The 15,479-nt window shown below is 39.8% G+C and overlaps 1 protein-coding gene across 1 annotated transcript in view; it reads right to left on the bottom strand.

Annotated features, from left to right (window-relative positions):
• PDE2A (phosphodiesterase 2A) overlaps positions 1-15,479 on the bottom strand; it is a 1,720,394-nt gene that overhangs the window by 640,803 nt on the left and 1,064,112 nt on the right. Inside the window, exon 9 of the mRNA XM_044072778.1 lies at positions 15,039-15,091. Within this exon, the coding sequence (XP_043928713.1) occupies positions 15,039-15,091 (53 nt within the window). The remainder of the gene's footprint in view (positions 1-15,038; positions 15,092-15,479) is intronic.

The following is a 15,479-nucleotide window of genomic DNA, read 5'->3' as shown; positions in this document are numbered from 1 at the left end:
CGGCTTCAAATTAATTTTACTGATAACAGGTTTCATATTGATATCAAATTTCATGTGAAATCATTAATGAAAAAAATACCAGAGGGTAAAATGCTAAACTTGGTACATTTATATTGTTTGAGGTGGTTTGGCTATACTATAGAATAGCTACAGTTGTCAAGATAATGGCTGTCCTCATAGCTTGTTCTTTCTGTCCTGATAATAGCATTTAGGTCCCCATTATCAGCACTGACTCATGTTGTCCTGCTTTATTTAGTAAGCACAGTAACTGCTGCCTAATGCACTCTTTTTTTTGCCTTCTGACCCCTGCTGCTGATAATGTAAGGACCAGGTTATTTAAACATTAGCTGACATAATACAGAAAATGCACAAAGAGCTTGTGTGAAAGTGAGTCATTGAATCTGAACTGTACCATCCTGATAAACGTACAGAACAAAAAGAGATAAGTATATATATTACATATTAATGTTCCATAAACCAAATTTAAGGAACAGTGCTGAATGCATGATGCTCATAATGTTAAGAGAACTGGACAAGACCTCTAGTGTGCTGCCAAAAACAACCTTACTACAATAAGGAGTCATTAAAGGGAAGGAAATGCACGCACTGATGTCATGCACAAATAAGTTTAATTTGCAAGCATCTGAATGAGAACATGTTATTTAAGACTGAGGCATTTTGTGCACCATTCACTTTATTACAATGCCAATGCCAGTGACCAGCTTATGTAAATAGAACAATTAAGTCAGATCACATTTTGGAGGTAAGTTTAATTAGTTGCTCACTTGAAGTCCTCACTAGCTTGGGAGTACAATCAGGTTTCATTGTGTCTGACAGACGTCTCTAAATACATCAATATCCAACTAAACAACATAAGGAACAGATAAACTAATATACTGCAGTTTGTAGTACATTTTGTACATGAGTAGGTAAAGTTACACACCACCCATCCAGTCTTGCAGGAAATGAAGGTAGAAGGATATTTACTAAGATTGTTTTTATTCTAATCCTATCAAGACACAATTGTCTTTTCAGTATTATGAAGCTAAGCATGCACAGTCTCCCAATGAAAAGGAATTATGATGTGTTCTGAAGACAGATTCTAATGTAACAAGCACATGTATTATCATAATAAAGAAGCTGTTTCCAGTGATGTATTCAACATACAGCACATCAAACAACAAGGCCAAATAGATAGAAAGGAAGTGCCTGTGCTGTAAGCCTGTACACTGCATATGGGTGTATGCCAATTACAAAATTGCTCCCTTGTCACATCTAATGAGAAATTTCTTCCATGTAGTCTAGCATAGTCTGATTCTATAGACATCTGCAACTGTCAGCTTCCAGCAATCTAGGTTTAACAAAAATGGCCAGTTTTACATTTCTGTACAAAAAAGGTGTAGATCCACAAAAATTTCACCGTTTTCCTGTTGGGAAGCATCGTTATCTTACATGATTTCACACACGCACACAGATACACAGATATGCACACACCTCATTAGCACCACTGCCAATAGATTCAGAAACTACTGCATATGACTTGGCATTCATTCTAGTGAAAAACCTCAAATTTGGTCAGTGTAGTTGTCTAAGGAGTACCAGTTCAGGCCAGACATTCCTATAGCACAAATTAGTAATTGGCAGTACCTACCATATAAAAAGAATGTATACATTGTTTAAATAACACAGTGGAAATACTGGAAAATGATGTAATGTAATGGTTATTGACATCTAGACCTGATACTCCATAATCAAGTTAATATCTAGGCCACAGTACAGTGAGCAAAGGTAGGCTGACACAACAACGCAGAATGACTGAGTTACATGACTGTATTTCCAAACACTTGCGAAGTGCACTGAACTTTCAGTATTCCACTGATGATGTGCAGTAATGCTAAGAATTGCACCACTCGGTGAACTGGAGTGGATAAGCAGCATTCAATTGAAAATTTCCAGCCTTAAGTATAAGAGTCAGTGAACAGATTTACTGGGATACTTTGGCTTAGAAGTTCATTAAAATCTGGGTTTGCTTCCTTTCTCAAAAAAAGAATATATACACACAAGAAATGTAGAGGAGGAAAAAAAGAACAAAACACTTGTAAGAGTAGCACAGAAGTAGAAACTGCACTCGTAACTAAAAATATTGCAGAGTCTTATGGCTTCTTAAGCAGTGTGACAAACTGCAGCTTCTAGATATCTGACTGAATAAAAGCTCTTCTACATATGCAAATTGTATGGGGTTACAACATACTAAGATTATTTTAAAATTTATAAACCTAATTCTGACCCAACTTATTTTTTCAGAAGCTACTGATCAATGTCTCTAATTTATCTGGAAATTAAAATATTAACATAAATATCCTTGCTAAAAGGAGTTAGCTGGGCAGATACTTTTGTCCATTGATGACTGCCTGAATTTGAGTTATGGAGTTTAGTGTAAGAAAGTGAGAGGCTTCTGAAAGGGAGGTAGTTGTTTTGGCCATTATGAAGGATTTGTATGCAGTCTCTGCTCAAGTGGAAATTCAGGCCATTGTAACTTTTTTAGGGCAATGCAGTGATGAGTTGAGTGGTGGGTGTTTGTAGCGAATTTAGTGATCTTATTGCAGCATGTTTCAAATTTTAATTGTAGGTAAGAATGCAGATTGGTGAGCAGTGGAACACAGTAAGTTAGAGAAGGAACAGTAATGCTTGTGCTAAAGTTAGTTTGGATGGCAGAGAGAGAGGTATTTACTATGTCGATAGAGCAGTCCTAGCCTCTTATGGGACTTAGATATATTATTTTGAATGTGTAAATCAAATGTAGGTTTTCATCTATTATTACTTGTAACAATTTGGTATGGGCCACTAACTGAATTTTTGTAGCATTGGGAGAATAAATGTTGAAGTCGGGTTTATTTATATGGGAGTGTTTCTTGGGTGTGAAAATCATAAGTTTAGTTTTTTGTGGGTTAAGGGAAAGATGATTAGTATGAAGCCAAGTTTCCGATGAGGAAAAGGCTGCATGGGTATCTTGGTAAAGAATTGTAGCATTTGGTGCAGAGCAGACTATGGTCGAATCATCTGCTTATTGGACAAGGGAGTCCTGTGGGATAGTCAAGTGGAGATTGTTAATGAAAATGTTAAAGAGCAAAGGGCCTAAGATGGAACCTTGGGAGATGCCTGTGGGGTTAAGAAGATAGGAGGAAATGGAATTATGCCACTTTACACCGTGGTCTCTGTTTGAGAGATAGCTTTGAAACCAGTTGACTGCCTGGGTGGATAGTCCGATGTTAGCTAGTTGAGATAAGAGGATAGGGTGAGAGATGGTGTCAAATGCTTTTGACAGATCCAAGAATAGGACAGGGACAATGTGTCCTGAATCCCTAGCTTAGTTGACTATGTCTAGGAATGAAATCAATGTAGAGGATGTGCTGTGACCTGGTGGAAACTGTGCTGTGTTGGGGAGAGAATCTTATTCATGTGTAGATAGTCAAGAAGTTGTTTACGCACACATTTTTCAAGGCATTTAGAAGTAGGGGAGAGTATGGCAATGGGACAAATGTTAGAGACTGCAGTTGAGGGGTCACCTTTATGAAGACGGAGGATGAATGCTTTTTTCCAAAGACAGGGAACATAAGATTCAAGAATTGATCTATTGATCAGGATACGAATGGGGTAGGCTATGACATCAGCACTGATTTTAAGGAATTTGGCAGGGATTTTATTGGCTGAGTTGAACATGGTTTTAATTTTCACAGTAGATTTTTGAAGAAGGAGGTGGGAATGGGAGAGAAGTTGAACTGTGGATATGGGGACTGTTGTATGGAATTTGAGGGTAGGGTATTAGTGCTTGGGGAGGAATTGTCTAAGATTTGTGATGTATTAGTGTGGATAGTGGAGTGCTGTGAGGAGAAGTGGGATGATACAGATGTGGGAGTATAATTATTAGGGAGAGGAGTGGAGAAGGAAGCAGTAATCTTGGCAATGGTGTCAATAAAGTAGGTATTGAAAATAATGGCTATTTGTTCAAGAGGCACATCGGGGTGTGGACAGGGGTTGGGTTTAGTGCCAGGATGTAGGAGATTATTTATGGATGACCAGAACATTTTAGGGTTAGTTTTTCTATTTGATTGCTGGTTGTGGAAGTATTGCTGTTTATCTTTAGAAATGAGCTTTTTCACCTGATTTTGGAGAGGTTTATAGTAAATGAGGTCTGATGGGTTTTTAGATTTAAGCCAGGTTTTCCAGACTTTATCTCCTAGAGTCATTAGTTGTTTGGTGAAGGGGGCATGATTTAACTGTTTTATTTCTAGAGGGTGCAAGACTGTGCAAGATGTTAAGGAAGGTGTTGTTAAAATGAAGGAGAGCATCATCTAATGGGAGAGTTTTGAGGCTGTTCCAGTTAAGACTTTTTAGGATATTGCTAAAAGTGATAGGGTTAAATTTTGATAGATTTTGGACAATTTTAGTATTATGGACTTTAATAGTGAAGGGGCAGGCATGGACAGTAGATTTTGGACAATTTTAGTATTATGGACTTTATTAGTGAAGGGGTAGGTATGGACGCCAAAGGCTGGGAGATGGTCACTAATAGAGTTGGGCATGGTGACAGAAATTGTGTATTTGGAGGGGTTGGTGACTAGAATCCAGTCTAAAATTTTGGCTTCATTTGTTTTGTTATTATACCTGGTAGGGGCTGGAAATAAGTTGTGTGAAATGAAAAAAATTTATGCTAGGGGATGAATGTATTGAAGAAATGGAGACCCAGTCAGTGTTCATATCGGCTAGTATAATATTTTCATTATTTATGGTAAAGGAGATTAAAGAAAGGAAATTTTCTAAGGTGGTTATGGGGATATATAAATGACAATAATATAGAGTTTTTTTGAGCTGTTGATATCCAGGAATGAAATCAAAATTTTAGCATTTTGGAATTGAGGGATAGACTGTTTGAAAGGAGTGATATTTAGAGTACTGGGGTAGATGATTGCAAGACCACCACCTTTTTTGTTTGTCCTGTCTGCTCTAATTATTTTAAAGTTTGGTGGGAGAAACTATGAGTCCTGAATAGAAGGCTTTAACCAGGTTAAGAGAGCCAGGCTTGCAGTTTGGAGGATTTATTGCAGATACTTTGAAACCATTCGGTAGTAATGTAAAGAGTTTTAGGACATTTATCAGAGATGGCTTGAGAGGGGAGGGAGTATTGTTGGGTCCAGGGATTGGGTGAATGTCTCCTGAGCAGACGAGGGAAGGAAAAAAGTGAGATAGATGGAGTGCAGCATAAGACAGCTTATTGGAGATATAATGAGGAATGGAGTCAAAGGGATTGAGAGGATAGTGTAGGGAATAATTGGTGGAGAGAATAACTTTCTTTGAGGGAAGAAGATACAGGCTAGGGCTAATATTAAAGTAGAACTCTTCATGTTTGCAACCTCAAAGGCAATACACAATTGTGTACAGAGCTCATTGTAAATGGAGCCAGCCACCTATATTGAGCCAGAAGATATAGCAAACCTCCTAGCTGATAAATTCAGCTCTAACTTTACTCCTCTCTCTCCCCCTCAACCTTCCCTCAGGAAATATCATCAAATATAACTCCCCCTACTATCACTAGGGAACAGGATCTTAATGATCTCTCTAAGATCTCTCCAGCCAAGACTGGACTAGACATTCAAGAGGAGAAGGGAAACACCACACCACACTCTACACATAGTCCATCAAAACCTGCACCACCCAAACCAACACATAGTAACATAAAACACACACCTACATTTGCGGAGGCTCTCAATAAAAATCTGCCCAAACAACAGAGACCTCCAAAGCTGAAATGCAAACAACCACCACCCCCAACACTACCCAAACGAAACATAGCCCACAAAATCAGTGTGCCTCTTAACCTCAGCCCATAAGGCAAAACAACGTACCCAACACACTAGTCATTGGCGACTTTATAGTAAGGCACAGTGACATCCCTCTCACCAGGCTAAACAAGGAGATAGTTACTGTCAGCTGCCTGTTGGGTGCCAGGATCCCCCATATAATGCACACACTTAGGTCACTCCACAACAAGTACAAATATGACGCTGTCATTGTCCATGTTGGAATGAATGACCTGAAACATACCTCACTGGACTACATGAAAAGAGACATGGAGGAGCCCTCTAACCATGTGGCCCAGGCAGGTATGACACAAGCACTGAGTAGCATCCTGCCATCACCCAGAATGAAACCACAGTGCAAGGACAAAATGATTGACTTCAACAATTGGCTAAGCTTCTGGTGTCAGTCCAAGGGGATCCAGTATCTATCTGCCTGGAACAACATGACTGGCAGGCCACAATGCTTTTCCAGAGAAGGCCTGCACCTGTCACCTCTGGGATTCCGGATACTGGCCAAGGCTCTTGCTGCCCCTATAGTGCCTTTTTTTGTCAAGGCTCAAACATCAAATGCACCACCATAGTAGATACAAACAGGTGAAATCTAAGGGTAATGCTACTCAATGCTAGAAGTCTAAACCTCAGAATGCACTCACTCAAGACACTCCTTAAGATGGAGAACATCGATATCTGTGCAGTGACAAAGACCTGATTTAAAGCTCCAGAGAGCACCCCTGCATGACCAGGCTACAATTCTTACCACACTTTTCGGCCGCCTAACCTGGACCGAAACACTAAAGGAGGAGGCGTGTCCATATTCATAAAGGATATCCACACCTCCAGACTAGTTGCTCAACATAATGCATCCGAAATTATACAAGTACAATTAACACTGGGCAAGACTGCAATTCAGGTTGTAGCTTGTTACAGATCCCCTGCCATGCCCCAAGACGCCCACTCCATGTTTCTCGATATACTGGATAATATTAAGGTACAGCCCAATACCCTAATATTGGGAGATTTCAACTACCCCACCATCAGCTGGAAAAACTACTCATGTACTAACTCATCTACCCAACATTTTCTGGAATTCATTAATTCCAACGCCTTGGATCAGCTTGTCCATACCCCTACCAGGGGCAGCAACATCCTGGACCTGGTCATACTAATATGGGTAATAGATGCTCCACACCAGAAGTCAACTCCTCGCAAGTCAGTTCCGACCACAAGCTAATCACCCTAGACATCCATATCCCACCCCCACCCCCACTCCTCATTAAGGAAACCACTGTAAAAAATTTCTCCAAAGCCAATTTCATGCTTCTTAAGTCAGAAGTGGTCAACTTCATGTCACCCACACAGATGGAAAATAGAGTCATGACTGCTGAATCATATGCAATAGCACTGTATAAGCACATATATGAGTGCATGGACCATGTCATCCCCAACAGAATTAAGACGCTATTCTCCAAAAAAAAGGAAGCAAATCTGGTGGTTCCCTGTCATAAATAACCTCTACAACAGAAGGAAGAAACTGTTGCAAAAAACAGTAAAATCCTATGATTGCAGGAACTCCCTGGTCAGCCTCAGCAAGAAGTTGAGATCCCTCATAAAATCCTCCAAAGCTAGTTATGAAAATAAAATTGCCATGGATTCTAAAGACAACCACAAAGCTTTCTACAACTATGTCAAGAATCTCAATGGCAACACTCAGATCTGCTCAGAACTACAAGACAATGGCTCTACATTTACTGAACCCACTTACATTGCCAACATTTTGGCAGACAGGTTTAGTGCAAACTTTACCCCACCTCACCCCCTAAAGGGCCCATTGCCATACCGGAAGATTGGAAAGCCCCTGTAATCATGGATGCACAGGTAAAGACTGCACTCTGCAAAGCCAAGAACACAGCATCCATGGGACTGGACAACATCCCAGGCTGTGTTCTGCACGAACTACAGAATGAACTGGCACCCCACCTAAGTATCATATTCAACCATAGCCTCACTTCAGGCTTTGTGCTTATGGAATGGTGAACAGTGACGGTTATCCCACTCTACAAAGGGGGTGCCACCACTGACCCTGGGAACTACTGCCCAATTAGCCTGACAAGCCTGATCTGAAACGCTATTGAATGCATCCGATACAGGTAACCTCCAAACTCTGGAAATCACTCAGTTTAGGTTTATAAAAGGTAGATCATACCTCCTAAACCTGATTGACTTCTTTGAAGCAGTCAGCAGAACCGTAGACGAGGGTAAGGTGGTTCAAACAGCCTATCCTGACTGCGCCAAGGCTTTTGACACCATACCCCACTCTGGTATTATAGATAAACTCACTGAACTAGGCATAAATCCATATGTCACAAGATGGGTGGCCAACTGGCTCACTGACAGAACCCACACAGTGAAAGTAGCCAACTCCAAATCCGACTTCAGACCAGTGACAAGTGGAGTACCACAGGGTATGGTCCCTGGGTCCTCTCCTGTTCGGTATCTACTTCTCTGAAGTCCAGGCTAATACAGCTGGTCTCTGGCTAACAAAATTCACAGATGACTGCAAACTAGGAGCCATAATAGATTTGCTTAAGGATGTGGACATTCTACAAACAGGCCTCACTGAGACTGATGCTTGGTGTCAGAGTCATGGCCTAAAGCTCAATGCCAAGAAATGCATTGTCATCCCCTTTGACAAAAACACCATACCCATGAACTATCACATAGGCGGTAGCCTACTAAACACCGAAAATGTGATAAGAGTCCTTGGAACACAGGTGGACAGTAGTCTCTCCTCTGATAATCACGTCGCCACAGTAGTCAGGAAATCCTTCTATGTGGCACAATTTATCACAAAGGGGTTCTCCTCCAGAAAAAGAGAAGTCATCATTCCTCTCAACTCATCCCTCATCAGACCCATATGGAGTACAATGCCCTGTTTAGCATGTACCTCGCAAAACATCTGCAACAACTAGGAAGGCCACAGAAATACCTCACTAGGAGGATTATCAGCCTCAAACAGATGCCATATGCAGACCATCTCAAAAAACTCCATCTCTATTCCATCGCATATCGCCTACTCAGAGGTGACCTCTGCCTAACATACAAAGCAAGTCTAACCCAGATCTGAAGGACATGCTACACTTAAAGAAATCCCAATCTCCCAATATCTGAGCTACACACTCCCGGGACCTAAACCTTGTCACCACAATAAACAGAACATGCTGGAGGGATAGATTCCTGTCCCAGAGACTTCCCATGCCCTGGAACAGGCTACCTATTCATGTCAAGCAGAGCTCCTCATTAGCCCTCTTTAAGAGAATTCTTGACAGTTGGATGGGAAACAGGAAATTCACCCCAGGGATCACTGCTGTGGCACTGTTCGACAGAGGCACAGGAAAATAATTTTCTTGGGTGGCAAAAGCCAGGGAACCTCATTTGGCTAGGGTTATATAGACCCTAGGGCCAATAGCCTAGTACATACCTATGAACCTATGAACCTAAGCCCAAGAACACTGCATCAATGGGCCCAGACAATATCCCAGGATGCCTTCTAAATAGCATGAATCTTGACCTATCAGGGCCTCTGGAATTTCTATTTAACTGTAGCCTCCAAACAGGCTTTGTGCCTCATGAATGGGGAAAGGCAACAGTCATCCCTCTGCACAAAGGCGGGCCACCTACAGACCATGGAAACTACAGACCAATAAGTCTCACTAGTCTTTTATATAAAGCCATGGAAATAATTATCATGGTGATGATCAACAGAGATATAGTAAACCTCCACATACTGGACCCAACCCAGTTTGGTTTCATCAAGGGCAGATCATGCCTACTCAACCTGGTGGACTTCTTTGAGAGGGTCACCAAAGCAATGGATGAGGGCAAAATCATTCACACTGCCTACCTTGACCTGGCCAAGGCATTTGACACAATACCCCACTCAGGCATTGTTGACAAACTCAAGAGGTTATGTACAAACCCATATGTCACCCTGTGGAGAGCCAACTGGCTCACAGACAAGACCCAGGAAGTTAGAATTGGGGAGTCCACCTCTACAAAGAGACCAGTCACAAGTGGAGTTCCTCAGGGATCAGTCCTTGGACCGGTCCTTTTTGGCATTTACTTCTCAGAAGTCAAGGCCAATGTCAGCGGTCTCTGGCTGACTAAATTTTCAGGTGATTGAAAATTAGGAGCTGTCATTGAATCTCACACTGACACAAATGTTCTCCAGGAGGGGCTGACACAGAAAAATAATTGGTGTCAGAGCCATGGACTAAAGCTAAATGCCAAGAAATGCATAATAGTATCCTTTAGGAAGTTATCCATCCCCAGTAACTATCATATTGACAATACACCCCTTAGAGTTGACCCAGTAGTCAGAGACTTAGGGACACACATAGATAGTAACCTAGCCTTTGATCATCATGTGTCTACAGTGGTGACAAAATCATTCTATGTTGCACAACTTATAAACAAAGGTATGGCATCTAAGTCCAAGGAAGTCATTGTTCCACTGTATTCGACATTCATCAGACCTATCATTGAGTACAATGCACACTTTGGTATGTACTTAACCAGGCATATCCAACAAATGGAACATTCACAGAGGTTCTTCCCTAAAAGAATACAGAACATAAGTAATATGTCCTATCCAGACTGCCTCAAGGCCCTATCCCTACATTCTGTCTTCTAAAGGCTTTTGAGGGGAGATCTATGCCTGGCATACAGGGCATTGTCAGATCCCACTCTGATGGACCTCCTGCATACCCACAAAACAAACAGTACCAGAATTACCCATTCTAAAGATTAAACCTTGCCTGTGATATAAATAGGACCTGCTAGAGAAATAAATATGTATCCCAGAGACTACCTAATCTATGAAACAGGCTCCTCATTCATGTGAAGCAGAGTTCCTCCCTAACCCAATTCAAGTGCAACTTGGACAATTGGACGTGAAACCAGAAATTCATCCCTAGTTTGGCACCTATGTCTCTAATGCAAACAGGTAACCTGTAAATGGTTCATCTCCCAAGCCCATGCTTGCACTTATCAAGCATATCAGAACTTGTCAAAGATACAGGATGCATGGCTAGGCTTAAAAAGGCACTTGTAGTTGTTAGCCTTGTAAACACCTATGAACCTATGAACACCTTATAGTAGCAAATTAACCAGAAAATGAGTTGGGGCTCCAGACCTCAAATCTATAAGAAAAGGGTCTTATCTGTTCAGCCTCTGTGCTGCCAGCCTAGCACCCACCAATTGTTTCATTCCATTTTGTATGTGAAATTCATATCTCTCAACAGTTCAGAATTTTGCAAAATGTCCAGATTTTGTCTCATAGTTGTGGTCCATTCTTCATAAAATGTGTTGTTTTCTGGCAAATCATTGAAGACTGAAGTCATTAAATAATGATAGGTATTTGAATTCAGACCATGTCCTTCATAAAATGTAAAACCTATTATTCTATTAACTTTCTAAGTCTATAAGAGCAATATTTAAAATGTATGCCTAATTTTGAGTCTTTGTCTCTCTATTGTTTTTGGATTTGCCCATCAAATGGTTGTTGCTGTGCATTCTTTCCTTTTTAAAGTTAAAAAATAAATGAATTTAAGTTTAAAGTTAATTCATATTATCTAGTTAGAAAAGAAGACAGAATTGCTCATCATTTCTGCCTCATAATATGAGAAGAGTATTTAATAATCAAGAATTCAAAACAAAAATGTTACCTTAGAAAATATGCAGGATCCTGTTTATATTATTCAGCCTTATGAGTGGCATTGTCATTTGTTGCCCAAGACACTGGCAGTGATTGCACTACAGATGGCATTTGTGTTATACTATGGGTCAAAATGTAACACTCATCTTAAGAGAAACGTGATGACTGCTCCGAGTCCCTTAACACTATTTTTCCCCTCTTCCTCCTTCCTTCACTTGTGACACTAGATGGGGTTCATCTAAAATCACACTTTATATAGAAGTGAGCTCTGCTAAGTGGGACTGCTATGCTATATGTATTGGTGCATTCAGGCCCTTTAAATTTTTATCCCATGAACTCCCACAGCAACGCAATAAGGCAGAACACCTTATTGGATACAGCACATCAAAGAAATGGAAAACCGAAATGCTGAGTTGCAGATATTATAATGAAGTACACCAAATGCATTTGATGGTGATTCATTACATAGTTGAGTTGCATGCCCCCACATTGCCATCCAATGGTATATTCAACTGTACTGAATATGATCTAGTGATATTGGAATCCACATTGCATAGCAAAGCTGCAGGGGGTGGGTCCACATACTGAGGCAGTGCCCGAAAGTGTCCTTAGTCCCTTTCCACTGTTAGATCAAATTACCAGAGAAGGGTTGCCTTGAAAAGATGAGATGAGAGAGACAGTTAACCCACTGGATTATATCACCAGGCTGTCTGACCTTTCACCAGTCTGCTCCAATGCTATAATTCACTTGACTTTAAGAACTAGGCACATTCCTTGTTTCACAAAGGTGGGTACTCATTTGTGATCTATTATGTTGTACCTGATTGCTTTACAACATGTTATGTACCCCAGATTTACCTGTAAAGTGCAATACTGTTGATGCATTGTTTCTCTTCAAACTTTGTTATGTAGTGCAAATCTGCTTGAGGAGTTTATGTTATGTGGAAGAGTTGGATTAATTAAACCTTTCCACTGCATGCACGCGCGCACACACACACACACACACACACACACACACACACACACACACACACACACACACACACACACACACACACACACACACACACACACACCAAAATAGATAAAGATATACACATGCTCATAAGTGCGTACACACACACACACACACACACACACACACACACACACACACACACACACACACACACACACACAACCGCAAATAGATAAAGATATACACATGCTCATAAGTGTGTATACACACACACACGCACACACACATACACATGCATGCACACACAAATATTGCATGATTTCTGAATACTTCATATACATTGAATATTGTTGCAGTTTATTGCTCCGACATACAGCCTGGAAAGGACTACAAAAGTCTAGTAAAATTCCATTATGTTTGCCTTAACAAAAACATTGTTTGCAGACAGGTGTCAGGTGCGCAGTTTATTTTGCAACAGTGAAGATTACTAGTGTTAATGGAAGAGAAGGATGTAAGCAACCATGCTGATTTTAATCATTGCACAGGACTGTATATACTTCTTCTGAGACCATACTATCAGCTTCTTCTTACTGGAGGAATTTTTTGCTGTAGTGTATAGATAATGCACATAAGTAAGTCTGAAACATATCACATTTATTTATTTTTTTTGGCTTGACTGGGTTAGGCCCATTTGTCAAGGGCTATTTCAGAATAGCCTTCATGAAGTGGCAGTTATACTGCATTTGGATAATCTTGGCAGGACCCCTGGAACCTTCCATTATTCAACACTAGGAAGTACGAAGGTAGAGAAGGACAGAACAGAGGAAGGTTTACAATTCGGTTTTATGTACTTTTAAGCTGTTAATAGGTTCACAGGGTCATAGGTTAGTACTAGGCTGCTGATCTGAGGAAAGACTTGTAGCCTAGTCACAAGATCTCACACTATTAACAATCATACACGTGAATAATTAGTACCCAGTTACAACCCACTAAGTAAAAATCTTTGTTGAGAATAAAAAAAAAGTGGTGTCATATTGCACTATGATAATCAGTGAGGGTGATATATCTGATAGTTTATAATCTTAAAAAGACATTTAGATCATCTTCAAGAAAAACAGAATATGCTTTAGTTTAGTTCTAACATATTAAAGTGCAAAATGAGAATTAAAATAAGAATTAGCAACAATGCCCATAATCAATGGAATGCATGCCAAATATATTTCAAGCCATAGTGGATGGAAAATGGAGTCAAATGGGTATAGCATCGACCTAGCAAATAATAAAAAGAAATTAGTAGCATAGTTTAAAATGGGGTCTGGACTGCATGCCAGGACACAGCAATTTGTTGTAGCCTGACTTAAAACATTGTGCTTGATTCTGCAGGCTGCATTCGCAGAACAGACAGACGTAACTTAGCGAGTGAAATGAACAGAATCTGTGGAAGAAGTCATACAAGGTACACATGTACATCATGTGTGGGAGTACAATAAGGTAACTGTAATAGAAGCCTTCAACTATTTCAGATTAATAAACAACATACTGAGGTTAGCCTTACACCTAACAGGAAACATTAAAGAATATCTGATAATAAAATACTAGGAGGTAACTGACACAGGGAAACAGGAAGAAACATTTCCTCCTGAACTTGTTACTGATTCTCAGAACAAAAGTCATAGCAGAAGCAATGTTAGCAAGTGCAGTGGGACATGGAGAATGCCTCGAACAACAGTTAGCGAAACATTGTAAAAACAAATAAAACAGTAAATATAAATGTTAGTTAGAGCATAAAGCATTTACAATACATAAGGGGGGGAATTGAAAAGTTGCTAGTTCATGTCATCTTCGACTACTTTTCACATTACATGTATGTTTAGAGCTTGACTATAACATATCTGCTGGGGACTTGCTATATGTCCAGTTACACTATTTCTTTTCAAATTTGAAAAAATAAAACTCTCACTGGTCACATTTCATGCCTGAGTTCAAAGTAAATGCATATATATATTATTTTACTGCAACATAAGTCCTTAGAATAATACATCAGAAAAACTGACTATGGACAAATCATAAGTCAACCATGTGCTTTTACAGGATAATGTAAATTTACCCGGGGGTGTCACCTATGTCCATTTTGGATAAGGGCAGTCGGTACTGATCAAAGACTTATGCTGCAAATATAGACAATACAACTTCGTCAATAAGGGAACAAGAGTATAACATGGCTAGGCTTATAAAGGCCCAAGGGCCAATGGCCTAGTAACCTCCTATGAACTTACAAACCTATGAACATGAACAAAAAGTATCTTGCAAATAGTGATCTTGAAAATTTCTAACAGATTTTGTAATTAAAGAATCTAAGAATGGGATAATGACACTATCTTTATGTAGCTACCTTGCCATTACACTCTTACAGAGATCATACACTCATTTAAGATCTATAGTTGCTTGTAGATTTAAAATTAAAGGAAAGCAAATGCAAATGCACTTCAGAATGAAAATATATACTTACATAATGAATCACTTTCAGCTGAAGGGAAGCCGCATCCAGGTCATAAAGTTCACCTGAAAGCAATCAAGAAAAAGAACTTATTATTCATTGCTGTTGTGGTATAGCTACATGAAAGTAGAGTTTCCCGTTTATGAAACTGTCAAGTGATTAGATGCTTGAGTGGGTAAGTGTATGAATAGGCTGAAGCTTGTTAATGTAATGACATACAAGTGGCCATACAGAATGCACTAATTAGCTTAAGCTAACATTACCTGCAATTTCAGATTGATTATATTTTATCACGCTGTTGCTTAAAAATATTCAGATTTCTGTTTATTGCATTAAGCAATTATACTATAAATTAATTCCTACTTGTAAAATATGCCATCTCAGAGCAGAATAAACTCAACTGCAAAAATGTGCTACTCAGCTGTAGGATATATATTACAGGTATACATACAA

Source organism: Protopterus annectens, chromosome 5.part1, assembly GCF_019279795.1.
Source record: "Protopterus annectens isolate FY-2018-M chromosome 5.part1, PAN1.0, whole genome shotgun sequence".
Classification (NCBI taxonomy): Eukaryota; Metazoa; Chordata; order Ceratodontiformes; family Protopteridae; genus Protopterus; species Protopterus annectens.
Note: the sequence above shows the minus strand (reverse complement) of the source record. Positions and strands in the feature narration are given on the sequence as shown.